At 37.4% G+C, this 27,781-nt stretch overlaps 1 protein-coding gene across 30 annotated transcripts in view; it reads right to left on the reverse strand.

Moving 5' to 3' along the window:
- The window catches only part of CADPS (calcium dependent secretion activator), a 473,884-nt gene that overhangs the window by 106,896 nt on the left and 339,207 nt on the right, over positions 1–27,781 (reverse strand). For 16 of the 30 annotated variants that reach the window (XM_037040838.1, XM_037040841.1, XM_037040843.1 and 13 more), the window contains 5 exons: positions 24,520–24,707; positions 22,267–22,425; positions 8,689–8,790; positions 7,080–7,143; positions 6,545–6,668 (listed from right to left, as the gene is read on the reverse strand). In XM_037040838.1, the coding sequence (XP_036896733.1) occupies positions 6,545–6,668; positions 7,080–7,143; positions 8,689–8,790; positions 22,267–22,425; positions 24,520–24,707 (637 nt within the window). Of the gene's footprint in view, positions 1–3,244; positions 3,263–6,544; positions 6,669–7,079; positions 7,144–8,688; positions 8,791–22,266; positions 22,426–24,519; positions 24,708–27,781 lie in introns of all 30 variants that reach the window. The other 14 variants (XM_037040858.1, XM_037040852.1, XM_037040850.1 and 11 more) reach the window with 3 other exon arrangements.

The following is a 27,781-nucleotide window of genomic DNA, read 5'->3' on the forward strand; positions in this document are numbered from 1 at the left end:
AATGAGATACTAGTCTACAAAATGGTTCAAGCATGGAAACCCTGATTTATGCATCCCTGAAATAAGAAGGAAGGACAAATAAGCATTTTGTTTCTTGTGTAAGATATAAAGTATGAATTAGTGCTCATTTTAGAGGAGCCTGTAGCTTGGTGAGCTGGGATTTGTCCTAACTGTTCCCTGGGTGGGTGGCTCTGCATTGTGTGTTCAAGTATTGCAAGCTTAGCTGTTTCTTCTTTTCTTTCATCTGGCTTTGGACCTGCAGGAGGTTTGACTGGAGAGAGGGAAAGCTACTGAAACACAGCACTACAGAATTTCCTTGGAAGTCCTTTGGATGGATTTCTCCTACTTTAGAATGTTTCTGTCAACTGGGGAGAAAAAAGTCTTCAGTTCTTTGGTAATCTCAGGGAGTCTCAACTACCTTTGGGAAGACTTCACAATGCAAAGATTTCAGCAATGATCTGTTCCCAGAAAGGACTGCTTTGTTTTTTGGGAGTTTTTCTAATTAAAAGTTGTAGATGTTTTTGAATTTATCCATTCAATGAATGGATATTATCCAACTGCCCACCACATCAGCTGGAAAGGCTGCATTTATGAAAGAGACCAAAAAAAAAAAAAAAGCATGATGCTTGAATTTTAGAAAGATCTTTCAAATCCTGCTTGAGAAATTCACTTATCTTCTCCAAATGTCAGCTCCCTCATCTGTAAAGGGGGTAAAGATTGAATTATATCCTCCATATAAAAGTCCTTAGCACAGTGCCTTGACCCATAGGTGGGTTGGCTAGCTATCTCCCTATCTCTAGAATATCTATCTATCTTGCAAATATTTGGTGTATTTGAAGGAAAGTTGTTTTATTTCAAGTTCCAGCAGAATTTTTATGATGCTCAGAAAATTGTACAAGTATTTAATCAAGAATGGAGGCAAAACAGCAATAGTAATGTCTTCTCAAGGCTTGGTGGGGTCATGCCATGTGATGCTTTAAATGGAAATGTCTTTAAAATAATAAATTTATGTGCAGGAGTCACTTCCCTTTTATAGAACACCTCCTTTTTGGAGGTGCTGTAATTAAACTGAACATTTAATTTCTAATAATACCACCAGACAGAAAGCATAAGTCCACCACAATGCCATCTGCAGAGTCCCATAGCCTCTCCAAGCACAGCCTGAGCAAAGCACTCCATAGCTGTGCACATTCCATCTCAGTTTACACATGTAATTCTATCTGTACCTTGGCACCTCCATACAGGGCGTTTTGAACACCCACCCATGTCTTTGTGCTTAGTTCCCTCTCAGGAGATGGACAATGGAGAGGGAGGGCAAGATAAAAGATGAAAAGGTCAGGAAAGAAGTAATTATGATTATGACTGTGACTGAGATTTGTTTTGTTTAGAAGAAGCCTCAGATGTACCAGGACTCAAACCCATCTCTGCTTTGACATTAAGTTTTAGGTACAGTTTTACTCTATTCCTCTTTCTGAGTCCTTTCTCTCCATCATTGTCACTATGATTTTCCTGGAATGCAAATCACCAAGCCATCCTATTGCTAAAAGAGCCTTTAATTAAAGAGCCTTTAAATCAGTCTTTGGAAGTAAGACCTGTGGAGTTTTTCCTTAGAAAAAATCCATATGGCTGTTAAAGTTGACACAGATTCCAGGTTAAGAAATTTTGGACTATGAGACACAGCCTGAGCTCTACATTATTAAGGCATATAAAGGGTTTCGAGACCTTTCCTCCTGCCTACATTGCCATCATCAGCACCCATCATTTCATTCATTTGCAGACACACTTACTTGGACCTCTGCCTGGGCTCAGATTCTGGCTCTACCCTTATTCTTCTAGGAGTGTGTTAATTAACCTCCCTGTAACCCACTTTGCTCTTCCCCAAAATGGGGATAATAGTAGTATCTACCTCATAAGGGGTTTTGAGGATTAAATAAACCAATAAATATAAAGCCCTTAATAGTCATAGCTGGTACATAAGCTATGTGCCATTGAATATGCTTATACATTGAATAAGCATAGTAATTTTTATTAGCTATATGGTTTTACATAGTTGCACATATTACTCTCTTTATTTAGGATATATCTCTACTTTCCAATCCCAGATCCCTTCCACTGATTCTAATTTATCCTTTAAGATGCAGTTCAGCATGTCCATTCTTGTGAAGATTTTTGAGGCTTTCTGACAATGTCCTCTTATGAATAACTCCAGTTGGTGCTGCCACCTACTTAATTTGTAAATAGACACTGCACCCATTTGCACATGGACACTTCATAAGGTTAACAGCTGTTTTCCTGCTGTTTCCTTAGTCCCTGGTTTTCACCACTGTACCTGGCACATGGTAGGCTCTCCCTAAGCAGTTGTCGAATGAATGAATGAATGCGTGAGTGAATAAATGAGTGAGTACCTTCCCTTCCGGGGACAGAAAGGCTTATATTTCTTGAACATAGGTTTGTGAGTCTTCAAATACTTATTTCCAACCTGGTGCTTGCATGTACTCAAAAACGCTTTCTGAATTGATCTGAAATACGCTCGACTTTGATTAAATGAAATGTTTAATTTCAATTAAATTATCATTCTCCTTTGATAATCCTTTAGACCTCAAAGGCAATAGTTAATACTGTACTTTTATTTATTAGAGCTTTCCTCACAACACGCTCAGAAGCCTTTGGACTAATCAAGAAGAAAACATCCAAAGGTAGAAGAGGACTGTCTAAGAGCTTTTCTCTCATGAAGCTTCTAGCAATGGCCTCTGAGCAGCCACCCCGCCTGCACCCTGCCTCATCACATGATACACACAGGAACAACACAAACACAACTTCTCTCTGTCTGGGTTGGTAAACATTCATCAAAGAACACAAATCTCTCATCGGGGTAAAAAACAGAAAAAAAGAAATGAAAAACGAAAAGGAAGATTAGTTTGGTTCAGTAACTGTTTTTTAAAGGCATATGAGGCCAAATCACTGGAATCCTGAAACCAAGGATGAAATGAAGTTCCATAGCAAACCAGAGTTCTGTTCCTCCAAAGCTTATGCTTTACAGAAATTCTACTTTATAAAGGTCAATGTCTAATGGGCATGAGGGATATTTAGACAGCACAAATTAACTCCTTAAGTATTATTGCAACTCCACACCAGTCTTTGGGAGTACATACGTTAAGGAGCCATTAAAAAACAGAAACAAAAACAAAAACTAAATATAACTCAACAATCCTGATAGTTTATAATGCATATACAATTGGTTCACCTGCATCCTTTTGATTCTCTATTTGAAAGAGAGAGCACAACAAGGAGAGAAGAGAAAGAGAAACAAGAACACATATGCAGAATTAATGAGCAAGTGGACCAAAATGCCCCCCACTTATGTGTGATATATGATATTGGAAGAAAAGATTGCCCTTGGGCTCCCACTGCCCCGAAGTATGGGGGCCAGCAAAAAAAGGCTCCTTCACAGAGGTGGAAAATGCTGCACAAATAGAAAATTAGTAAAATTACGTTTAATGTGAAATCAAGCTATGAAACATACATGAACTCTCCGAATGACAATTAAGTCATATGTTCTAGCCAAAGCTTAGTGGACAAGCACAAGTCAAAACCTCCAGAGAGAACAAGGAAAAGCTTCCCAGCTTCAGAGAGAACAGACAGGAGGCATATAAGATCTAATTTTTATAGAGAATGGAACACCTCACATGATCTTATACCCATAATAGTTTGACATGTTAAACATGGAAAAGAAGGCATGATTTTGCCCCAGCTGTCCTTTATCTGACACCTACCACATTGCTCCCAGCCTAGATACTACCTTTTGATTGTGTACCAGTGACAAGCACTTTACAAATTGGGGTTACACACAAGCAAAGTAAAAATGCATTCAGGTCACAGACAGAGAATAACTAAAAAACTTACAGACAAATCTGAGTTTATCACAAACAAATGGCTTAATTGTCTAACCTGTTTTAGGCTGATAAAAAGTGACTGGACTTCTTACACTGGGTTTTACAGACAGAATCAACAGACAAGCCAATGCTAAACAACTTGAAGCAAGGAGAGTGAGTTGATTTGGATCTGGATTTTCTTGAAATAATGAAAACAGAAAGAGTGAAGACAGCATGGCGAGGAGGTGGTAGGTACTCACGAATGGTTAAATCCATCACTTGGGAGGCCAAGCAGAAGACAGGATGCTCATACATTTCTCTCTTTTTCCCTATAAAAGAGGATTTGGGCATGCAAGAGGCTTAGGTCAGAGGTAAAGAGGTTAAAGGTCATAGGTTAGAGGAAAACGTTACATTAGCTCAAGGGAAAATAGCCACGGAGTATTTTGGGATAAACACAGGATAAAAGAAAAAGGAGTTTCAAAATTGGAGATCTACTGGATTAACCATTCAGCATGCCGTGAGTCACGAGAGAGATTGTGACCATGACTTTACACGTTTCTTTAGAATTGTTTGCAGGAATACAATGACCAAAAACATCATGAGTAAAGGGAAACAGGATTTCATTGGTTTAAGGCTCCAAGATACTAAGGATTTCAGACTTTAGTATCTAAGGCTCTTGAGGTATTTCTTCATAAACATAGTCTCCAGCAATATTACTACAAGTTCTTTACAAAAAGTTCTCTGGGAACTAAGCTGTTAATGCTCATAAAGGGACTCAAATGTAAAAATGAAAGGTTTCTTTTCTGAGTGTAGGATCGGAACCTTATAAAAGAAAGTTGTCTGGCAGTCATATCTTTACAGCTGCAATGTCTCAGCTTACAGTGGACTATGTTCATGAAAGAAAACCTGATACATGCAGCCAGAGGATGTTGGGTTGTCTGAATTAACAATCCCAGCATGCTTTGAAATTGGTGTCACAGCCACTTTTGCAGAGATGATGTCAAAAAGTGGCTGAGCCAATCACGAACAAGGAAGGAGAGAAGCAAAGAGAGCAGGTAGTGTGGAATGAGGTACTTCTCTGAAAAGAGAGTTGGAAAAAAAGATTGGTTCCTTCAAAGAATCCCCAGACCTAAAAGTCACAGTGCAAAAGATAATTAACACAACCAAGAAGAATTGAGGCACAAAAGGAAATTACAGACCAGCTGATCTACTTTGGAAATGAATGCATTTTTACTTACAGATCTTAAAGTTTATTTTGGATATACTTATCTGAAAGAAGAGAGTGGATCTTACCAAAGACTAGTGATAGCTAGACCAAGACCTATGAGGCAGCAGCCGTGGCAAACAAATGTTGCTTCTTTCCATCCCATTTCTGTCTTTGCCTAGAATTACTGGGTTCCTGGTTGACATTACCAAATACAACCAATCATTATGTCCTAGGAAGGTAAATGCTGGAACAATTATTTGCTAATAAAGCCCTTTTAATGATCTTCTTGTCCTTCTATTTTTGTCACTCATTACCAAGTCAGGAGTTGATAAACATCCTTTTAGTGCCCAATTCTTAAATGTTTTTCCCTGGATGCATAACAATGAATTCATTACCACTGGTACACAATTTGCATTGTCAGACAGACAAAATTGAGAGAGGGAGACATGTAATGTAGAGAACACTGTGAACTTGACATGATCTTAACCTAATTCTCTAGGAAAATAAGGACTTTGGCAGGGTAAGTGATGCGTTTTGGTTGGTTAGGTCTTTATTTTCCCCCCAGTCATGTCCTGAAGGCAGACGATGGGCATTTGCTGGTGTTTCACATGTGAGAGAACATCAGATTCCAGAATGCGGACACATTGAGTTTTGCACACAGAACTTCCACATTTATACACTTACACCACTGGTCAAGTTGGGTGTGGTTTTCAAATCACCCTATAGCAGCCAACAGGGTAACAATGAAAAATGATTAATACCTTTGCAGATGTATAGGTCCCAAAGAACCATATTTTTTCAAGAAGAGTTTACTCAAAGTGACTTCTGGGTGACTACTTGGTCATCAGTGACTGCTTCCCTAAAACTTGAGAGGGCAGTAGTAATGACCATCCTAAATCTAGTGTTCTCATAATGAGTGAGATTGAAAGCAAACCAGGAGCCATCAGAGAGGGCTGGACATTAATTTGCCATGGAGTTTGAAATGCTACCAAAGATAACCCCTTGAAAGTTTAAGGGGCAAGAAAAAGTTAAGCAAAATCTTGATGTTGCTTTATTCAATTCTTGTTTTACTTACAATGCTATCAACAGTTGACAACAAACTGCTTTATTTTCCTCTATTTAAAGAAGGTAGCAATCCTCCAGAACTCTTTAATAATCAGACATGAGCCACAGAGCAGACCTGGGCCAACACAGAATTTCAGAAAGACCTGAGTTATCTGATAACATCCCTTGTTCAATATTCTTCCCTCATAAAGAATGATTCCTGAGTCACTGCTCTTTAATTCATTTATTTGGCTACATCCAAGAAAGATTTCACATTTTCACATTTTGAGGGCTTTCAAGTTTCTGCTTAACACACTCAGATGGACCAATGTTTCTTGGTACCCATCAGAATAGAGAGAGACTTCCCCAGGGAGGTGTACAAATTTTTAAATTAAAAATTGGGGATAGAAGGGAGCCTTACCTTCAATTTTGGCATACTCTGATAGCCGAGAGTAGTTGACTAAAGCAGCCTGCTCTAGACATTTACGGATGACTGTTTTTACCTCCTCTTGTGGCACTGGGGTAACAATATCTTTCATCAAAACCTTTAAGGTGGAAAAAAAAGTTATTAAAATGGTTCAACCTAATGTGTTACTCATTTATACTTCTTAGAGTTCAAGGCTCAAATTAGTTGTGAATGTCTCCTTGTGATTTCATACTGATCAAGTTCCATTGGTAGGGAAAACACAGAATTTCAATGCACAGTTAGCATGGCAAAGCCTGTCCAAGAATCAGAGAAGAGCAAGGAGCATACCTTCAATATATCCAACTATTTGGGAGTCTGGAGATAAAACACCTAGAATCTTGGGCAATTTTCTCATACTTATTCTGGTATTTGATGAGTGGTAAATAAAACCCCACAAAATTACAAACTAGGTTATTCAACCACGGTTTTTTATTACAATTACATTCATGTCTCTGTGTACCTATAATCTGTCTTTTACTTTTATTCTTACCCTTTCCAGGAGTGAAAGGGTAGCTTTCAAAGCACCTTCAGGTCGGCCAAATGGAAAGCAATACCTAAAAAAGAGATAATTATTCAGGTTATGTAATTTATTATATTTTAGCATGAAATATACTGGAATTTGGTTTCTGTAAAAATTCTTTCTGAGGAATAGCAAATCTTTTTATTTTGTCACATTGTGTTATGTTAATATGAATTCACACCATATATGTGTGTATATAATGTATACATGTGTATGTGTGAAAGACTAAAGAGAGACTCTGCAAAGGTCTGCAACAGAAAATAGTATTTAGAGTGATAACAAGACTCTGTTTAGATTTCTATTGTGAAGGAGAAACATTGGTTAGCTCCAAGGAGACTGTAGATATTATTATAGAGACCGCAATTAAAATATTAGTTGAAAGAGGGTAAAATTCATATACACTTACTTAAATCCTTAAAGAATAAATATGAGTAATAAAGAAGGGTATTTTGAGAAAATTCATGATTGTACAACTTGCCCTTTGTTGATTTTTTTCAAGTTGCTATTGGATTGTTCATTATTGGCAATACATCTTGCATATAGTGTATGATCGATACAGATTTATCCAGGAGGATCTGCATGGCATAGATAGAACTGAGTTCCACTGACTTTCAGGCTGTGGTTGACTAAAGCAGCCTGCTCTAGACATTTACAGATGACTGTTTTTACCTCCTCTTGTGGCACTAGGGTAACAATATCTTTCATCAAAACCTAAGGTGGAAAAAAATTATTAAAATGGTTCAGCTAAATGTGTTACTGGTTCCACCAGCCTTTTGGAACACTGTTTCTCATGGTACAAAGGGACAAGCATGGGCTACTTACACTCAGACTGGCCTAGAGCAAATTCCAGAACCTCTCTTAGCCTCAGTTTACTTCTTATTTAATTGGGGATTAGAATAACTACCTTACAAAACTGTTCTGGGAACAAAAAATAGTGAGATGTTAGTCCAGCCCCTGTATCTGGAAGTGTTTGATATAAAGGTCCTATTTATTATGCCATTATAAGCCCCCTTATTATTTTTGAATTACTATTTCTGGCTTCTGGTCCAGAACCACAAGTGTAGCATTAGAAATGTCTAATTTGTTCCCAGAAGAAGTGGACTATGTGGTACAAGGCTCAAGTGTTAAACCTGCTTGCTGTTTTGAGTGTATGGGGAAGAGTCAACCTGCCAAGGCTCATCCGAGTTTCTTTCTCTGAGTATCCAGCTCATCCTATTCTCAGGAGAAGGTAGAGATTCCCATGGGTACCACTGAGTTCCTTCTCTGTTCATATGATGTTTTCATAGGATTTTTCATTGTTTCATTTAGGAGCCCTGAAGGAGCTTCAAATTCAATTTTTCAATAGATGAAAAAAGTTAAATCGATGACCAAGGTCAACCTGCACAAGGCGGGCTTTGTTCCTTTAGTGGAAATAAAATAAACTTAAGGTTTCAAAGTCTCTGAGCTATTGTGGAACCCAGTCTTCTCTATTTGGTTATTTCCAAATTCCCAGTGTGTACTTAATTAACTTATAGTTTCAGAAAATTAAGCCCTCCCTAGTGTCACCCTCCTAATAAAACCCTCAACCCCAGGTCCTTACCTGAAATGTGTAATCTGATTTTCCAACAGAACTCGGAGTCTCTCTTTGATTTCTTCAAAACGTTCCTTTTCTTCAACAGTTACAGTTCCAATTCCATCAGGCCTGGAGGAAGACATGTCATGGAGTGACGGGAACCTCATATGCTGGTACCATCAAATCAAATCTCTAGCAGGAGGAAACTGTCCATTATAGAAGAACACTGGCAATGATAGATGTGACCTTAGGAGTTCTGCTTTTTAGAGCTGGCTACTAAAGCAAACGGGGTATTTTGGGATTATCATTTGGAGACATTTGCAAAACTGTCGTTCATTTATTGTGAAATGGTAAAATGTAAAAACCAGTGGCTTGGAGGTTCAGTTTTTAGGTCCGTTTGCCTCACAGTTTCTTGAAATTTTGAACTACTTGCCAACATTTTTAAAATCAGGAAAGTTTTATAATACAATTCTGTAAAAAATTTGGAACAACTGACATTTATTGATGAGTGCAACTAGTAACTAGCTTCTTCCTTAGCTGGGGTAGGCACTCACCCAGTCCACAGCTCTAATTTGCATTACTTGTCTCTTATCAGCAGTTAGGTTTGGAACCTTTGAATTATGCATACGAATGCCCTGGAAAACCAGATGCTTCGTAAGTGTCTGCCTTTTCCAGTGTTAAATGTCCTTAAGTGACTAAATTTCTAGCTTATAATTATAGACATTCAGGTTAATTTGAGCACTCATGTATTACTTGAAGAACAAATTACAAGACGTAAGAATTGCAAGACATTGATAAAAGACATTGAAAAAGATACCCACACAAATGAAAAGAAATCCTATGTTGATGGCTTGGAAGAATTAATATTGTTAAAATATCTCTACTACCCAAAGCCATCTAGAGATGCAATGTAATCCCTATCAAAAATCCAATTGCGTTTTTTACAGAAATAAAGAGAAAAAAGATCCTAAAATTTGTATGGAACCACAAAAGACCTAAATAGTCAAAGGAATCCTGAGAAAGAACAAAGTTGGAGGCAGCCCAATTCCTGACTTCAAACTTTGTTACAAAGGTATAACAATCAAAACAGTATGGTACTGGCATAAAAAACAGACATATAGACCAATGAAACAGAATTGAGAACCTAGAAATAGACTTTCACATATATGGTCAACTAATTTTTGACAAAGAAGCCAAGAATACTCAATGAGGAGAGGATAGTCTCTTCAGTGAATGGTGTTGTGAAAACTAAATATTCACATGCAAAAGAATGAAATTGAACTCCTATCTTATACCACTCACAAAACTGAACTTGAAATGGATTAAAGACTTCAATGCAAGGTGTGAAACTGTAAAAATCCTAAAAGAAAACAGAATAAGAGCTTTTTGACATTAGTCTTGGCAATGTAATTTCTATTAGATATTATACCAAATGCATAAGCAACAAAAGCAAAGGTACACAAGTGGAATTATATGAAATGAAAAGTTTTCTGTATAGCAAAGTGAAAAGGCAACCTATGTAATGGAAAAAGAACTTATAAAATATAGAAATAACCCAAAAACTCAATAGCAAAACCCCAATTAGATTAAAAATTGGGCAGAGAACTTGAATAGACACTTTTTCAAAGAATACATACAAATGACCAAAAAGCACATGAAAAGATGAACAACATCATTAATCATCAGGAAAATGCAAATTGAAACCACAATGAAATATCATCTTGTACCTGTTATAAAAAAAAGTCAAGAGATAATAAATGTTGGTGAGACCATGGAGAAAAGGAAATGTTTGTGTACCATTAATGGTAATGACATTTGGGGCAGCCACTATGAAAAACAGTGTGGAAGATCCTCAAAAAACTAAAAAATTACAACTACCATATAATCTAGTAATCCCACTTTTCTGTATATATCTGAAGGAAAGGAAACCACTATCTTGAAAATGTACCTGCACCCCACGTTCACCATAACATTACTTACAATAGCCAAGACATGGAAACAACCTAAGTGTCCACTGACAGATAAAAGGGTAAAGGAAATGTTTATATATATATTTTTATAAAGAAAATGTTTATATGATATATATAAAATCTGGCATATATCACATAAAACAAAGGAAATTATATATATATATGTAAAATAAAGGGAAGAGGAAATGTAAGAAATATATAACATGAAATATTCTGTCACAAAAAAGAAGAAATCATGCCTTTTACAACAATATAAATGGACTTTGAGGGCATTATGTTAAGTGAAATGTCAGACAGAAAAAGTTAAAGATTGTATGTTCTCACTTATATGTGGAATCTGAAAAAATCTAACTCAGAGAAATAGAGAAGAGAATGGCAGTTGTCAGGGTCTGAGGGGTGGGGGAAATGAGGAGATATTGAACAAAGGATACCAACCTCCAGCTGAAGAGGATCAATTTCCAAGGAGCTAAAGCACAGCATGAGGACTCTACTGAATAATACTGTCTTACATACTTCAAAGTTGTTGAGAGAAGATATTAAATGTTCTCACCACATACACAAAAAATGGTAATTATGTACGGGATGTAGGTGTTAACTAACCTTACTGTGATAATCACTTCACAAGATGTATGTGTATCAAATCATCACATTGTATACCTTAAATTTACATAAATTGCTTGACAATACCTCATTAAAGCTAAAAATGAAAAAAAAACCCACATACAATTTTCAATCTTAGCAAAATATTGCTCATTTTAATACATGGGACTTAGCATAAATAAGTGAATTTCAGTTTAATCACTGTATTCCCATGTTTCTAAATCACCATTAGGGCCATATACATTTTCCCTATTTGATTGGGACCATTTAAGTTGAAAATACAATGGGAGACTGCATATTTACAGCCCAAATTAGTACCAAATTAGATGGAACATAACCTAACCCATTCAAAGACTTCAGATTCATAGACCCATGGTGACTGGTTTTGATTACTGAATGAGCCAGTGTGTAGACTGGTACATCACCAGGAAACTTCTACTGGAACATTCTTCAGTTTGCAAAAGCAAGTCATCTTGACACCAAACAAGTGGTCTTATTTATAGGCCTCCTCAAGGATCTACCGTAAGTGGGGAAAAATCCTGTATACTAGACCAGTCCGACCACACAAAAGGATCGGCACATGATGGCAATGTATGTCCTATTATGGTCAGCTTCCCGTCTTTGAAATACTAAAACTGCCCCACTTGAAAAAAATGAGAAAAACTCCCCTCCCCCACTTTATAAAACTACCACTGAGGGGTAAAATCCTATTATGGTCCATTTTTTTATATTGCCCTGAACTTAAGGGAAGAAAAAAGCAAAATGGTAAATATCAGATAAGCTGTTGGAATCTATGAATGTGATCTTATTTTCAATTTTTTGGAGAAATTGCAAATGTTAATTGACAAAGTTTATTAAAAAATTTTAACATGAAATGTCCATAAATCTGTAGTTAAATCTCAGAATAAATTCATTGACCCCTACAAAATACGTGACATTTTCTGTGGTAAAATTTCATGTTTCTGTTATAATCTACAACTAGCCTTTAGCTGTAGCTTTTGGAATTTGTCTATACAAAATTTACCTTACAAATGCACTGAACACAATTGGCACGTGCATGCACTTGAAATAATGGAGCCGTTTTAAGCATTTTATTTTTTAGTAAGGAATTAACCCAGAGAAAAATGCTATTAAATATAATTTATAAGCCACAGAGGGGTTTAGGAATGGACACTACTTAACATGGGCAGCCCAGAGATGTCTGCTGCCATTATTAGGAAATAGGCCTTTCTGAAGAAAACCATTCATTCCTTACCTAATAAGTAAGTCATCTTAAGACAATTAGACAATTAGAAGAGAAATTTTAGGTTTGTGTTTGAGTTGATCAAAAACTAAACATTTAGTGTGTGGCTGGCCTTCTCAGTTAATTCTCACTACAAAGGGTATTATTACAAATGTAAAATTTGATTGTTTTTTCCTTTTGTTCTGATGACTCACATTTGTAATTATTAAACGTATCAGCTAGCACCTTCCATTTCCCTGACAACCTCTCCTTTCTGAACACTGTCAATCTAACTATTCAAATAAGGAAACAAGTAAAATTTATTTTTGTAATCTTTTCTTAAATTTGCTTCTTAATAGTCTATGTTAGTGTGAATTGTTTTATTTTAAAATAAATGTAACTAATATTTATGTAAGGCTCATAGTACAAATTTCACCAAACCAAACCAAATGGAAACCAAAAACAAGCCTGAAACAAACGTGATTTTAAAACAATCAGGGTTTTGAAAATGAGTGCAAATATGTTTGCAATTTTCAGATTTGCTCTGAAATGTCAGTGGTAACGGGGTGTGTTATTTTACAAAATGAGAAAGAGACATGCAGGATCACAGGTTGTAACTACATCAGTTGAAAAGCAAAAGTATCCTTTTTAATTTCACATAATTATTTCTGAAAATTCTATCAAACATCAACTCATTTTTTGTGGACCCCTAGATTGCCAATGTTAATAACAGGTTAAAAAAGATTTCCACAGAATTACTAATTGAAAAAGTCTGGTTCAATATTTCGGGGAGCACTGTTTTCACAGAGGCAATAAAACCCTCTCCCCAGGACAGTGGTTCTCCAACCTGAGGGCTTTAGAATGGCCCTGGGGCTTGCCATGACGCTGGTCACTAGGCCCCATCTCAGAGATTCTGATTCCTTAAATTTGGGGCTGGGTCTGAGAATTTGCATTTCTAACAAGTTCTCTGATGCTACTGGTTTGGAAACCACACTTTGAGAACTGCTCTAGAGTAAGAAAATGTTTGGTGGGTAGCTCTTTCTGTGGCCAAAAGGGTATATTTGATTCAGGCTTCCCAATTTCCCTTGGATTGGAGTGACTTTAACCAGAGATCTCCAAGTACATGGTACACTTGGAAAGCTAGCAATTCCTTCCAAATGGGCATTTGCACTTTTCCAAAGTGCCATTCCAAGCAGTGCTGGTTGCAAAGTAAATAGAACTGTACGGGTGTCTCTTGGAAGCTATGCTTTTGTTGTTTTGTTGTTGTTTTCCTAGAAACATTGGAGTTATTCTATAATTGTCATAAAACTGGTTCTGCATCTTGTTCCTTTCTCAATACTTTTAACTTACGGGGCCATGAAGAGTGGGAGAAGAGGAGAGATGAGGCTGGATTTTAAACTCTTAGCTAAATCCCAGATGTGTCTTTGCTCAGAATACATGTCTAGGAGCTTGAATACTCCAGTCTTCTCATGTCCTGACTATTCTCTTGTTTTTTTTGGCTTACTGTCCATTGCCACTTCCTGAAAGCACCTGGGTTTCCTTTGGAGAAATGATCTTGGCCACATTGTGGGTACCCTTGTGGGGAAGGACACATTAAGGGACCTATTCTCCTTCTGGTAATACTGAAGACCTTCCTGCAAGCCAGTTTTTCCATTTCATGGTCACTGTAAACTGTACTCTGACCTAAGCTTAGCCAGATGGACACTCTGCTGGAATCTCCACATTGAGTAAATGATGCAAGAATAGAAGAGACAGGTGGAATTTGCTCATCTGGCAGCTGTGCCCTGACCAGACAGTCCTCACAGGTCAGTAGCTTTTAAGCCTTGGCTGTACTTTTTAGAACCATGTGAGAGCTTTAGAACCTCTGTGTAGCAAGTAGGATTGTTATCACGCTTGTTTAAGGACATTTTCATGAATCCATAATGCAGTCTTCAGGCATACATCCATTTGGAGAGAGAATATATCATGTTTACAGTGCCTGCTGTACTTTTAGAACCATGTGAGAGCTTAGAGAGGTCCCAGCCCAAGGCTCTGATTCAGTCTGTCTGCAGTGGGGTCTAGATACTGTCACATCTAAAGCTCCCCATGTGATTCTAACTCACAGGTATGAGTTGAGAACCAGTACTTTAGTCCTGTTTCCCACTTTTCTGAAGCCGCCTCAATTCCAGTTTCCCCCTTCCAGTCCCCTGAGCTCCCAACATCATCCCAATAAACTCCCTTTTGCTTAGATGATCCAGAGTTAGTTTTTGTCACTTATGTTGAATTGATGTATGTTCACCATGCACATATTTCTCTCCTTTCCCAGGCTTCCAATTTAATAGAAGTGCTGGTGCCTCTGAACCTAGGTTTAGACATACACACACACACACACACACACACACACACACACACAGAGAGAGAGAGAGAGAATAAAGAAATGTGGTCCTTGGTCTCTGGTTCCACCTAACTGCATACTGGCTAACTCACTTCCTGTATATCATGATCCTGCAAAGTTGAAACAATATGCAGGTCAAGTGCAGCCGTTTCTGGAGCGCGTGGCAGACGCAGAGCCCTCCCTCCCACCTGCAGGCCATCAGTGCAGCAAGAAGTGGGTCTCTCTGGCCACCGGAGACTATATTGCATCTGACACAGCCGGCATCTCTGGAATCCACCTTTCAAGTTTTCGGCAAACCATTTTCTCACTGTCCTTCACAAAGTTGACATTTTCGGCAGCATGATAGGAAAGATGTCATGTCGGCTGCTCTTCAAGTTCTTGTCATCGTGGTTAGCACCAGTTCTGTCATCTTCACTCTCCTCACACTCTCCCATCTTGAGCCATGTCACAAATAATAATATATCCAGAGTTGTGTCGTTCTTTCTTTTCTCTCTCTCTCTTTCTTTTGTAAGTTGGAAACTACCATAACCCAGCTTCCCAGCCTTTAAGTTACTAGTTATGCAAATTGTTCTCCTTTCCCTTAAATGCTTCTGAGCTAGAGTTTATTAATTAATGTCCACTGTAGGATTAATCCAATGTGGTTAGGTACAAGATTTTTAATGTGAAACTTTTTGTTTTGATATTTGAAATTAAGTATGAACAACCTAGTGAAAGAAATCAAGCGGCATTGTGTCTTGTGAAAGAAACTTACCTTCTGGGGGTCAGTAAACTGTCTCCATACACCCATGTGGCACAGAGTCCCTGTGCCCAATTATCCCACTAGCATAGTTCAAATGATATTGGAAGCTGGGACACAAAACCCTTGTTTGCCGGATCAGACATCTTCTCAAGAAGGCCAGATTACTAAATTAATTCAAAGTTTACAATGGCTGATGTGTTCTGATATTGCATCAAGTGCAGAGTCTGGGTGTAAAAAAAGTTTGAATTTAACAAAAAAGGAGAGAATATCTGGTCCACCTCTCTACACGTGGGTTTAAGCTCCAATTACTACCAACAAGGGGTAAAACTCCAGCTGAATTTGGAATATACTTTCTCTCAAAATGCAAATGTCCACATATGCTGGTGCAAGCACTGTAAACATGATATATTCTCTCTCTCCAAATGGAAGTATGCCTGAAGACTGCATTATGGATCCATGAAAATGTCCTTAAACAAGCAAGATAACAATCCTACTTGCTACGAAATTGTTCCAACCCAGAAACACGACAGCTTAAAGGGCCAGAGTGAGACAGAATATCTTACTAATGTATCTTGCAATGCTCCCTAAATAGAACATTTAGACCAAGTATACTCTATTAATCTCTTTCCTTTTATTTTAATTGCCTTCTCCTAGCAATTCTTTATCCTAACAAATTTTAGAATGATACCTTTGAATTTACTCCTAGCATAGAATATTTTACTTTGTCTCTTTCTAGTGGTTAATAACTACAAATTCAAGATAGCACCAAAACATTATTGTTTCAAAAGGAAACATCTCTGTTTGCTCATCTGAATGGTTTGTATAATCTTTATGTTAACTATAAATGGTAATTAGAACTTTCACATCCCATGGTCACTGCTTCATTAGGAAAGCCCAGCCTTACCCTTTCCTTCTTCTTTCCCTCCAGCCCATGCCCTTTCTAATTATGCCCTGGTGCCCTGGGGCCCCGACATGCTGCTAAAACAAATATATCAAAGTGTTTGTACCACAAAGGGTAAGATAGGAAGCAACAACAGGCAGTTTCTCCAATGTTACAAATGTGCACTGAAGCTTCTTGAGGTTGGCAATTTGAAAAAGGAGCCTGGAGGTGGCAAAAATATACCAGTGAGGTCTTTTCTGAATTGTTTACTGTTCTAAACATGTAGCTATAACCAACAATATCAGAATGTGTCTATTATAAGAATGGGAGTGATCAAGAAATTTTTTTCCTGCTGAACAGTCTCAAAGAACATGGATGCTACTGGCACAAGCACATAAGCCAAAGTGACTTAGACTAGGTCCAGGTACTGAATGAAGCAAGAACCCAAAGATGATTAGAAAAATGGTAAAAAGTGCATGCACTTCAGGGAAGCTTATATTTCTTTCCTGGAGAAGAACTAATTTCCAAAATTGGTATTAGATAGATTTTTCTCTTTGAGGATTGAGGAAAAGACAAATTTCTTTATTTCTAGACAAACATAGATAATTAGGCTTTAGATTCTACCCTGATCCTCCAATGTGTAGATTTCTAAGTGGCCAGACCAGTAATAACCATGGCTTTCTGGGATCATATCAACCCTGAAAAGGGGACAACATCTAAAAATATGGCTTTTGTTCACCAGTGAATTCAATGACCACAGGATGAGGACACACTACTGGAATCTTAGAAAAGAAATGCATATTACTTGGATATTTTTCATGGACCAAAAATATCTTTTTTCATGGAAAGATAGCATTGATGGGATAGATAATCCAGTACATTTTATAAGATTTTATGTCTGAGTTGGAAACTCTGCTGTTCTTCTGGGGCAAATTTCCTTCAGGAAGAGTTACATTAAAAGCTAGAATGCAAGCTCTAAAGAGAACTTCTTCCAGTGATGCAAAATTTCTTTGGAGTGTGTTTGGACTTTTTTCCCCTCTCTTACAAGTACATCCTATTAGGTGAAGCTGGTTCTTTAGAATTCAGAGAGTACGACTCAACCATTTGTAAGGCCAACACCTGCTCAGACCTGCAAAGCCAATTAGCCACATGCTCTTGTCCATAATGCCTTGTTTCAGAGTGAATCATGAGGCCAAAAACTCGAGGGTCTCTGTCACTCTCCCATCCATACCTGCTCACTGAAGGGCTATATTCAGAAGTCATTATAGAGCTATCCCTGCTACAGTCTTCTCTCTATCTCTTTTGAGGAGGTAGAGTTAATAAAAGCCCCAGACATAATGTCATAATAGGTGTTTGTGTGTGTGATAGGGGAGGGAAGGAGGAAAGAAGAAAAAAAGGGGAGAAAGGCGAGATTGGAGTAAAAGGAAAAATAAAAATACCCCAAAATTTCTCATTTACTCCCAGGTAGGCATTCGCAAAAATGAAATAAAAGAAACCATTACGTGATATGACTTGGGGATGAGAGACTAACACTGGAGGCAAGACCACAGTCAATAAGGCAATTGCTGTGGGCCAGGGAAGAGCAGATAAGGACCCAAACTCTGGTAGTGGCATTGAAGAGATAGAGAAATAGATAGACTAGAGAGATTCTTAAGGACATTGAAAGGGCATAATAACTGAATCCTTGCAATGTGCTGAGTGAGAAGGAGAAAGGACAGGTCCCAGGGTTCTGTCTTGGACAACTGCGTAGGTAGAACCACTTGCTGACTTAGGGACCCTGGTGGAATAACAGGAGGAAAGTGAGTTCCATCTGATTGTTCTGTCACTCAGATCTAACCCACAAGAATCACATGGTCTCTGCACACAAACAGCACCTTGGCTCCAAATACATCTCCCAGAAGAAGCCTTGGACACATTCTCGGAGATTTTCAGAACTCCTGCCCTCTTACATCTGCTTGCAGACTCATTAAACTACATAGCTTACTTTGGATTGGGGCTGTTGGCATTGTGGATTTGTTAATTGCTGATACAATGTACTTTCTACACAGGCCATATGTGAAGAGCAGCACTGGCATTCAAAAAATGTTAAATAATAATGTAAATGAGAAAAATTTCCCAACCCAATATTAGAGGGATCCAAGGAACATTGACACAACGTGCAATCATAGGAGCTGTTTGATTGCCTTGTCCCTGTGGGACAGTGACCAAAGTGACGTTAATCTAAATGCCATCTAGAAAGAATACTAAAAATATTATGGTGAAAATTAAGTACTGCAACCTTAGGAGTCGATTTAAAAATTAGAAGATACAGCAATGTACATCTGTGGATTTTATGATCACCAAATGCAACCAGCTGAACGTACATTTCCCTTTTCCCTCCCAGAGAAAATGGGTTGGTTCAGTTTTAAAGAGCTGGTCCAAACTACTGTTCCTCAGTCCGTGGTTCTTAAACATTGCTACTAATAGGAGTCACTTGAGAACATTTAAAAAAACATGATGTTTAGGCCATATTCCAGATTAATCAAACCAGAACCTCTGCATGTGGGGCTAATGTGTCAGCATTTTTAGGCTCCCCAAGTCATTCAATGTACAGCCAAGTTTGCAACCAAGGCCTTAAAACAATGGGCTCTGAAGACCAAGTACCTTAGAATTAATTACCTAGAAGGGACTGATTAAAACTGCAGGGGCCTGACTCCATCTAAGACTTGATGAATCAAATTTTTTTTTAGAACGGGACCTAGTATTCTCCATAAGATTTATATGTAGACTAGAGTGCGAGAACCATTGCAGAAGTTGAAAATCAGTGGTGGCAGCTCTTCTGCCTTTACACACAGAACAAATCTCTGTAAAAGACACAAAAGTCCAAGTAAAAAGGAAAACTTTCAACCTATTACCTGGCCGTTTGTTTTGTCGAGTTTTGTTTGCAGGGGTCTCTCCTGTTCATTGTAGGATATTTAAAAACACCCCTGGTCTCTACCTCCTCCAGTGTAATAATAAAACATGTCTCTAGACATTCCAAATGTCCCAAGAGAAAAGATCACCCCTAGTCAAGGACAACCATTCTAAGATGCCAAACCTGTGGACAGTTTCACATCTTCCAGTGCATGAAATGATGAAGAGCAAACATCTTACTGATTGATCAGACATGCCTCTTGGATTAAATGTTCATGATTCACATAGGCATAGTTTTTCACAGAGATGTGACATGCACTTCCAGAAAGGTGGTAGAAACTGTGCATCAGCACTGGAGCACTCACTAATGGTTTCCAGCTGAGGTAGGCCAGAGCTCTGCCTCTACCTTGGGGGTTGCTGAGTTATTAATGAATAAAAAGTCAGTAATTAGGTGAAAAGAAACTTGTTATCCAATCAGAAGCTGGTCATGAAGTGATGATAGAAATGGGCTTTATTGTTCAGTTAAACCAGTTAAAAGGCCATTTGTGTCCATGACTCATGAACTCCTTCTTAGGCAAATAATGTTCATCCTGGTGAAAGAGGTTAGGAAAATGGTTTGCCAGCACCAACAGCTACTGATCTTGTTCAGAGAAGATACTTCCTTGGGTGATCTAGAATTTCAAGTACATTCTGGCTTTCTCCACCAGGTCAACATTATCAGGAGGGCCAAATTGATTTTGGACATTTTTAGGACAAAAATGGAAAACTGTTTAATTAATTCATATGACTGTCTCATTTGGAATGTTTAAACTCATGTAAAATGGCTGAATTTGGCATCTCACACTGTACACAAGTGCTAGTGGTAGGCAGGCAGTAAGGCAGAGAGTTTACAAATGCAAGCTCAAAGCCAGCAGTTTGCATTAGGCCCACACACTTATTTGCTGTAAGTGACTGAACTTAACTGAGCCACAAACTCCTTATCTGTTAGATGAAGGTAATAATAATACTGATGGGGATGTAATAAGAACAAAATATAATAATATATGTAAAATAGCACTTTACACACTACCTTGAATGTGGGAAGTATTATTAAATGACAGCATTTGTCTTTATTTTAATTAAACTTTATTTGTGAAATCTGGCAATGTGCTACTATTCCATTTGCTATTTTAACCCATAAAAATGATGTTAGCAGTTGATAGAATATTACTAATGCTATAATTCTATGTGAAAATTTTACAGATGAGAAAACTAAGTCACAGGAAGGAGGTACAATAATCCTAGATTTACACAGAACAGGCTTTAATAATCAAATGTTTAGAATCTGTGTACAGTTCTGATATATGCAAAGATGAAGAGTTTTAGACTTAGAATGTCTAGGTTTGCCACTTCAGTGAGCAGACATTCAGTTTAATCATCTGCAAAATGAATGTAAAAGTAGTTGAATTAAGGATATTATATAGCAAATGAGACAGAGTATATAAAAGTGCTTTGTAAACTGCAGAATGCTACACAACTGATACTTAACATTATGTTCTCTTCTTCATGCAAACATAGAACCTACAACACACATAAGCCTCTCAAAGTACCACTCAAGATCCTTTGGGATGGTTTTTCATGGCACAGGATCTAGGTTAGGCTCCATCAAGTGTGATCATTTACTCTCTGTTCTGTTTTAATACCGAGCACTCCAAAAGCAGCACCTTGGACAGCAGCCAGTCTTCCTTCAGGCATCTGCAATATTCTCAAGCCACTTTCTTACTTGGCTGCAAGCTACTGTTGCCTTGCATTCTGACCCTCACAGGGAAGCATGCATGGAAACTCTACTTCATCTCCATCCTTATAGTAAGTTCAGAAGATGGGTGTCCACGTAGAAGCAGGGCTTTCTTTGACCTTTGCTATTGGACCTGCATACACCAACTAACAGCTTGCCACATGTTCTAGGAAGTGAAAGTTGGCATTGTCATTCTGTATATTGTCATTCCTGCACATGAACTGTATATATTTCAGAACTTAGGAATATTCCAGTGGATAAATTCTTACTGAAGCATAAACCGTATCTGCTTACAAAGATTGTGTGGCTTGGCAATGCCAACCTGGGGTTATAACATCAGTTCCAAAAATGCAACAAAAATTTTTTGTTAAGTATCAGTATTAATTTAGGGATGGTAGGGAGGGTGAAGAAGGACACATGGGTAACACAGAAAATAACTGTAAACCTGGTTTATAAGGGGGAAGAAGCCACCAATTTGCCATTTTATGAATTCACAAAAAGTATCACTAAAGGTCATAGGAAATGGGAGAGGATAAACACAATTTTAAAGTTAAAAGTACCTTCCTGGTGAGCTTATTATATACACAATTCTACTAAGAGTCATTGATTTAGTGATATGCTTTATTTTGTAACTTTATTATAAATCATTATTTGAAAGTTGATTTCTTTCATGAGATAAATGTGGAACTGAGGAGGGTTTCCTAAAAATATTAGAGTTGCTATACGTGTATAGATCCACCTTATACCAGCAAATTGGATTTGTTCCTGAAACATCATTTCAAAATTATAAAGCATAGGCTGCTCATTATGAATGACTTGATAAGGTAGCAGATATTTAGTGGCCCCTAACTAGATGCCACTAAAAAAGTAATCTGACTCACGATTCTGTTTATATATTGCTCAATTAGTTTTTAAAAATAGGAACATGTTTTAAGAGTCACTAAACCCCTGACTTGAATTCAGTTCTAATACACGGTATTTACCCACTGCTAGGATCATTTTAAAGTGCACTTTTGAAAACCTTTGAAGAAACAGAGACTTCAGAAATACAAAAGTTTGCTGTTTGCTAAGGCAGAGGTTGTGATGTGGATGAGGGGGTAGGGGAAGGTCACAGACATTGCAAAACACAAGCCAATACACATGTAGCTTCTTACCTTTTGGGCTCTGGATTTGCCTGAGTTTTGAAATCTTTTCTTCTTTTAGATTCCTTTTTTGTATCTTTTTTAGCTTCTGATTCAGATGGGGAGGGAGTTTTGCTCCCTTCAGGGTCTGTATTTTGTGGCAGCCCACTAAGGTACACATGCATTTGTTGACTTTGGAGAGGGGGTGTGGCATGGGGCATGCACAGAGTGTGGCCAGCCATGAGAGAATCAAGAGCACACACATACACATGAACAGACAAAAGAAATAAAAAGAAGGATGCATCAAATAGCAAGAGCAAATGAATTCAAGCTAAAATAATAAGCAGAAAAAAAGATGCAAACTTGCATAAGGAAAATCAGAACTGAAAAGAAAATAAGAAATCCAAAACTGTTTCCATGACAAGATGTATAAACCTAACTGTGAATCAAGTGGCAGTCTTACAATATGAAACCCAGACAATGTGTATCATAATTCATGATGATGTTTACTAGGGAGTTTACAAAAACACTTCATTATTTTATAACACTTTCTTATTCAGTAACATATGTAGAATACAGTGTGACAACCCAGAGAATATAATGCAACTTCTCTCTCCCTCTTTAAAGAATTCAGTCCAAGAGGCTGTAACAGATAGTCATCAAAGTGTACATATTTATGAAAAGCAGAATTATAAACAGATACTTCTCAGGTATCAGAGTTTTCACGAATATCTTTTGTAAAAATAAAGGGTCATGTGTTGGGCTACTGAACCTGATAATAATGGAAAATGATGAGAGCCCTATTCTTGATTAAATAATCAAACCGATGATGCTATTGTTATCTAACCCTAAATGCTAAAGTTGCATTTCACAAACTCTACCACTGCTAAAGAAAAGAAAAGCACAGTACAAATCACATAGACACTTCAGAGTTATATAGATTGCAAAGATGAAGATGGCTAATATAGTTCAAATCTAAAATAAATTCAGTCAACTCTGGATTCTCTTCCACATGATTTTCCCCAGAGCAGCAACTTTTTCATCACAGACTGGGTTTCTGAAGCCACTAGGTTTTCCCTGTGTATGCCTTCCCTGGCTATTGGATAGGGTGGTCTGGGATAATACAGGCTTGTCTTTACAGCAATGTGAGGCTACATATATTGGGATAGTAAACTGGCTGTGGCAATGTTGAAATTTATTCTATGTCTTCAGAGCTAAATGGTAGTATTCTTACATTATTTGCTGTTTTGCATTATTCAGAATTTGGATCTTTTCTTCCAGGAGCTAGGCAACATCTAAAGGAAGAGGGTACTTAGTACAGAGTTAGAAGAATTGGCGTCTGTCTTGTCAAAAAAACAAACAAACAAAAAAAACAACCTATAAAATGAGTGGATTGATTACACTGTGATCTCTGAAATTCCTCCAGGTTCTCTTAGTTATACTAAGAGTGTTATGATTATCTTTGCCCTTCAGCTTCACTTAGGTTGTTTTAGCTCTTGAAGTGGACTTGGCTTCGTCTCTTTGCAAGGCATTTGTACAAGTTGCAGCTTTTGCTTGGAGCCACGCAGCTCCTATCTTGCTCCACTTCTCAGCCCCAGCACCACTTCCTCAGGGAGGCCCTGCCCACTGACCTGCCACCTCATCTGAGTCTCGTTCCTTTACTCAAGGATATCATGGAGTTTTATTCCTTTTTCTTGGAGCACCATTCTCTATGTACCTCTGTCTTTGTTTGGTGTTCAGTTTTTGTTCACCATGTATTAGGAGTGTATACCAGAGTGCCTAACACTCAGTTGGTAATCATTAAAAACCTATGGAAATAATAATAATAATAATAATAATAATAATAATAATAATAATAAAGGCAAACATTTATTAAGCTCTTGTTATATCCCAGGCATTGTGCTAAGCCCTTTATGTTCACTTGCATCCTCTCAACAACCTTAGTAGGACACTATCATTCCTGTTTACAGATGAGAAAACTGGCACAGAGGATTTAATTACCATCAAGGTTATGGCTAGCAAGTGAAGAAGCCATGATTTAAATCTAGATTGTTCTAATTTCAGACCCATTCTTGAAGTTCCATTCACCATTTCCTGTAAGTCTCTTGAATAGAGAAGAAACTATGTTAGACCTTCATGCTCTTCATGTGACCTGTGTATATGTGTGTCTCTGTCTGTGTGTACTACTGAGGGAATGGGGATAGAAAGAGAGATGAACCTAAAAGCCGGACCAGATATACACCATACAGAAATTGTTTTGAGGAGTACCTCGGGACAGGGGCTTACCTGTTTCCATGGACGTGAGATGCACAGAAGGCAAAGCTATAGTGAAGGAGGGTGGGGTCGATCATGGCTCCATTTTCCGCCCGTTCAAGCAAGTCTCTGAGGTAGCACAGATGTCGGTGACACCCCCGGACTCCATTGCGGGCACAATACTCATCTAGTACAAACACCTGGCCAGGACTGAACCAACCCTGTTTGAGGAATAAAGGAGAGGGTTTCTTTTAAATACAGGTTTTTATTCAGAGGGCTGTAAGAACTGGGAGTGAGTGGAGGAGGGGGTAAAATAGCCAGAGCTAAGCCTTACTGATTGCTTATTAAGTGCCAGCCACTGTGCTAAACAAATAAGTGTGTGCTACCTGGTGTAATTCCCCTAACAGCCCCATGAGGTAGGTACTTTTATTCCTGTTTGATGGACAGGAAAATTGTGCTCAGAGAGAATATGAAATTTCCCTAGAATTCCAGAGCTGTAAGTGCTGGAGTCTGGATGAGCAGAAAGCACAATTACAAAGAGAGTCTCCCCCACTTGTTAAACACTGAACTGTACACCTTAAAAAGTGTTGGAGTGGACGCAGGGCAAAGTCTTCATTACTGATAAGAAAAAATAATAACATTAATGCCTTAAATTGGTGTAGTGCTTTATACTGGACAAAGAACTTTCAGTTGAGCTCCATACCAACCTCGTGAAGTCATTTCATAGGCAAGGAAATGGAAATCAGGGCTATTAAGTGACTCAGAGACAATATAAAACATAGGCAGGACTCAAACTCAGCTCTGCCTTATTCCAACTCTTCCGGGTTTTGTTTTGTTTTGTTTTACTTTGGAGCATTAAGAAATACTATGTTTGGTTTACATACATATCAAGATTTCATAAATCATTTTGCTATGGAAGCACAAATCTGAAAGAAATATTATCAATAATATTGTAATAACTATATATGATGCCAGGTGAGTACTTAAAATATCAGGGTGTGGGATCACTCTGTAAAATAAATAATTGTCTAACTGCGATGCTGTATATCTGCAACTAATACAAAATAATATTGACTATAAGCTGTCATTGAAAAAATTATAATGAAGATAATATAATTTTCCAAAAAGAAAAACATACTAAGTTTTCAAGTTGTGAGTCAGATATGGTTCAATTAAACTGAGAGGAGCTTCTGTGCCCTGGTTTAGCATTTAAAAAAAATTATTCCCCTCTGGTAATTATTTATTTTCTTCTTATGTATTGGCTTGCTATACAACCTGACAAAACTCTTCTATAAAAGAGAACCCACTTGTAATCTCTGATTCTGAGCATGTTGGGAGGCACCATGGGAGAGAAATTTCTGCCTCCACATACATTTAAAACAGATGCTCAGAAAGGTCAAGTGACTTGCCACTCAAGGCCACCCTTGGGCCAAGTCTGAAATCCAATGACTGACTTCTTTTGGTCTCAGTACCTTTCTGAAGCAAGAAATAAAGCAATTCAAGGGGCACTTTGTAAGCCTGGATTTTAGGATTGCTTTACACAAAAATTTAATTTTACTCTGAGGGTCTTCTCTGGGTCACCTTTTGAATACTGTTGTGTTTTGGAAGAGAAAACATAAAAGGAGGAAATGACTGGGGGCAGGTAGAGGCCACAGAACTGCAGCAAGGAAGGCCTCTGCAACCTCTCATCATGTATCAGTGATTTGAAGAATCTTCGATTGACAACATGCAGCTCAGCAATGCATCCAACGGGAGACGGCATCTTTCCTATTTCAAATTATAAGTTACTGCAGAGGGCGGGAGAGTAGTTGAGGCAGTGGGCTGCCCCTATAGGCAACTTCTTTGCCACTCCATCTGCTACCCCAAATGCTAAATCTTAGAAACAACACTGCTGTGAAAGATTAAAATATATTTTCTACGACTCAGATGACACCAAGTCTTTTGTAGATGCCAAAATAGCTGCTTTGAAAAGAGTTGAAGAAATATCAATTAGGAACTCAGTCGAAGACACAGAAAAATTTATGTATCCCTGCTGGTTGGTCTCCAAAACTAACGGGAAAAAAAAGATTGTAATAATGAGAATATGGAATATATAGTGGCAGCAGATAAGGACTTTTAATTGCTGTTATTTTCTGAAACTTTGGAATGGTGATTAATAGAAACAGGTATACAAATGGAGAAGGCAACTATTTTATGCTATTTATAATTAATTTTGGATTTCGGAGCATATTTTAAAGCCTATACGTAACTAATAGGACACCGCTTTAAAATTTTATTTCTGTTTTTTTTTTTAAAAATTAAGTCTCCTGAGTAATGAATTTCCCAGTGAAAAAATAAAATGTTTTTTAAAAATGATGTAAAAAACATTTTGAAAATAGTACACCTCAAGAAATTTTTAAGAGAATAAAAATTATACATAAAGAGGAATGAGTTAAGTTCAGAGGCACATTCTTACAAGCTTCACATATGCAATTTATAATTACACAAGTAATCATGTAATTGTAGGAAACACATTAGAGAAAAACTGCCTTGCAATGCAAGGTATGCTTTTTTCTTCTTCGTTTTTTTTTTAAAGTCAAAATGATGTGTTCCTTTCCAAACTGGCAAAGTTCAGATTCTTCTGGTAAAGTGATTCCAAACCTGAGATAATCAATAAATCTTTTATGAGATACAGCTAATTAAATTATTCCACATAACCCCGCTTTGATTTTCAGATTATTTTATCTACTACTATTTTATCTAAAAATAATATCAAAATATTTTTAACATTTTGGCTTCTGGTACAGAAGAAAAGAAGGAATTTAAAATAAAAATAAGTTGGAATAGATTTAGGATATAGCCATGTCACTTAAAAAAGAAACATTTTCTTTTTTTAATTTAATTGTTGTTTAAGTACAGTTTTCTGTCTTTTACTCCCAGCCCACCCCCCCGAAACAAATTTTCATTGTATTTGTTAATATCAATAATATGTAAACCTTAGTGAAATATATCATATCAATGATGTGCAGATATATTAATCTTGCAAGCAGGGATGAGGCTTCTGTATAAAGTCATTTTATCATTTCTCCTCTCTTTTTCTATTTATAAAGTGAGATTAATAATATTTATCTTTAAAAATGTAGTAATAAATGGGTTGCAAAAGAAAATAAATCGAGCCTTTTTGAGGCATCTTATTTTGATAGTATAAAGCTCCAAATGTGTCTTCAGAAATCCAATAAAGACATAATAGTTGTCCCTTGAATTTAAATGGATTAAATCTGGGCTTAAAATAGGATTGCAAAAAATATGATCTTGC

This window comes from Sturnira hondurensis, unplaced genomic scaffold, assembly GCF_014824575.4.
Source record: "Sturnira hondurensis isolate 20B ecotype Veracruz unplaced genomic scaffold, ASM1482457v3 Scaffold0002840, whole genome shotgun sequence".
Taxonomy (NCBI): Eukaryota; Metazoa; Chordata; class Mammalia; order Chiroptera; family Phyllostomidae; genus Sturnira; species Sturnira hondurensis.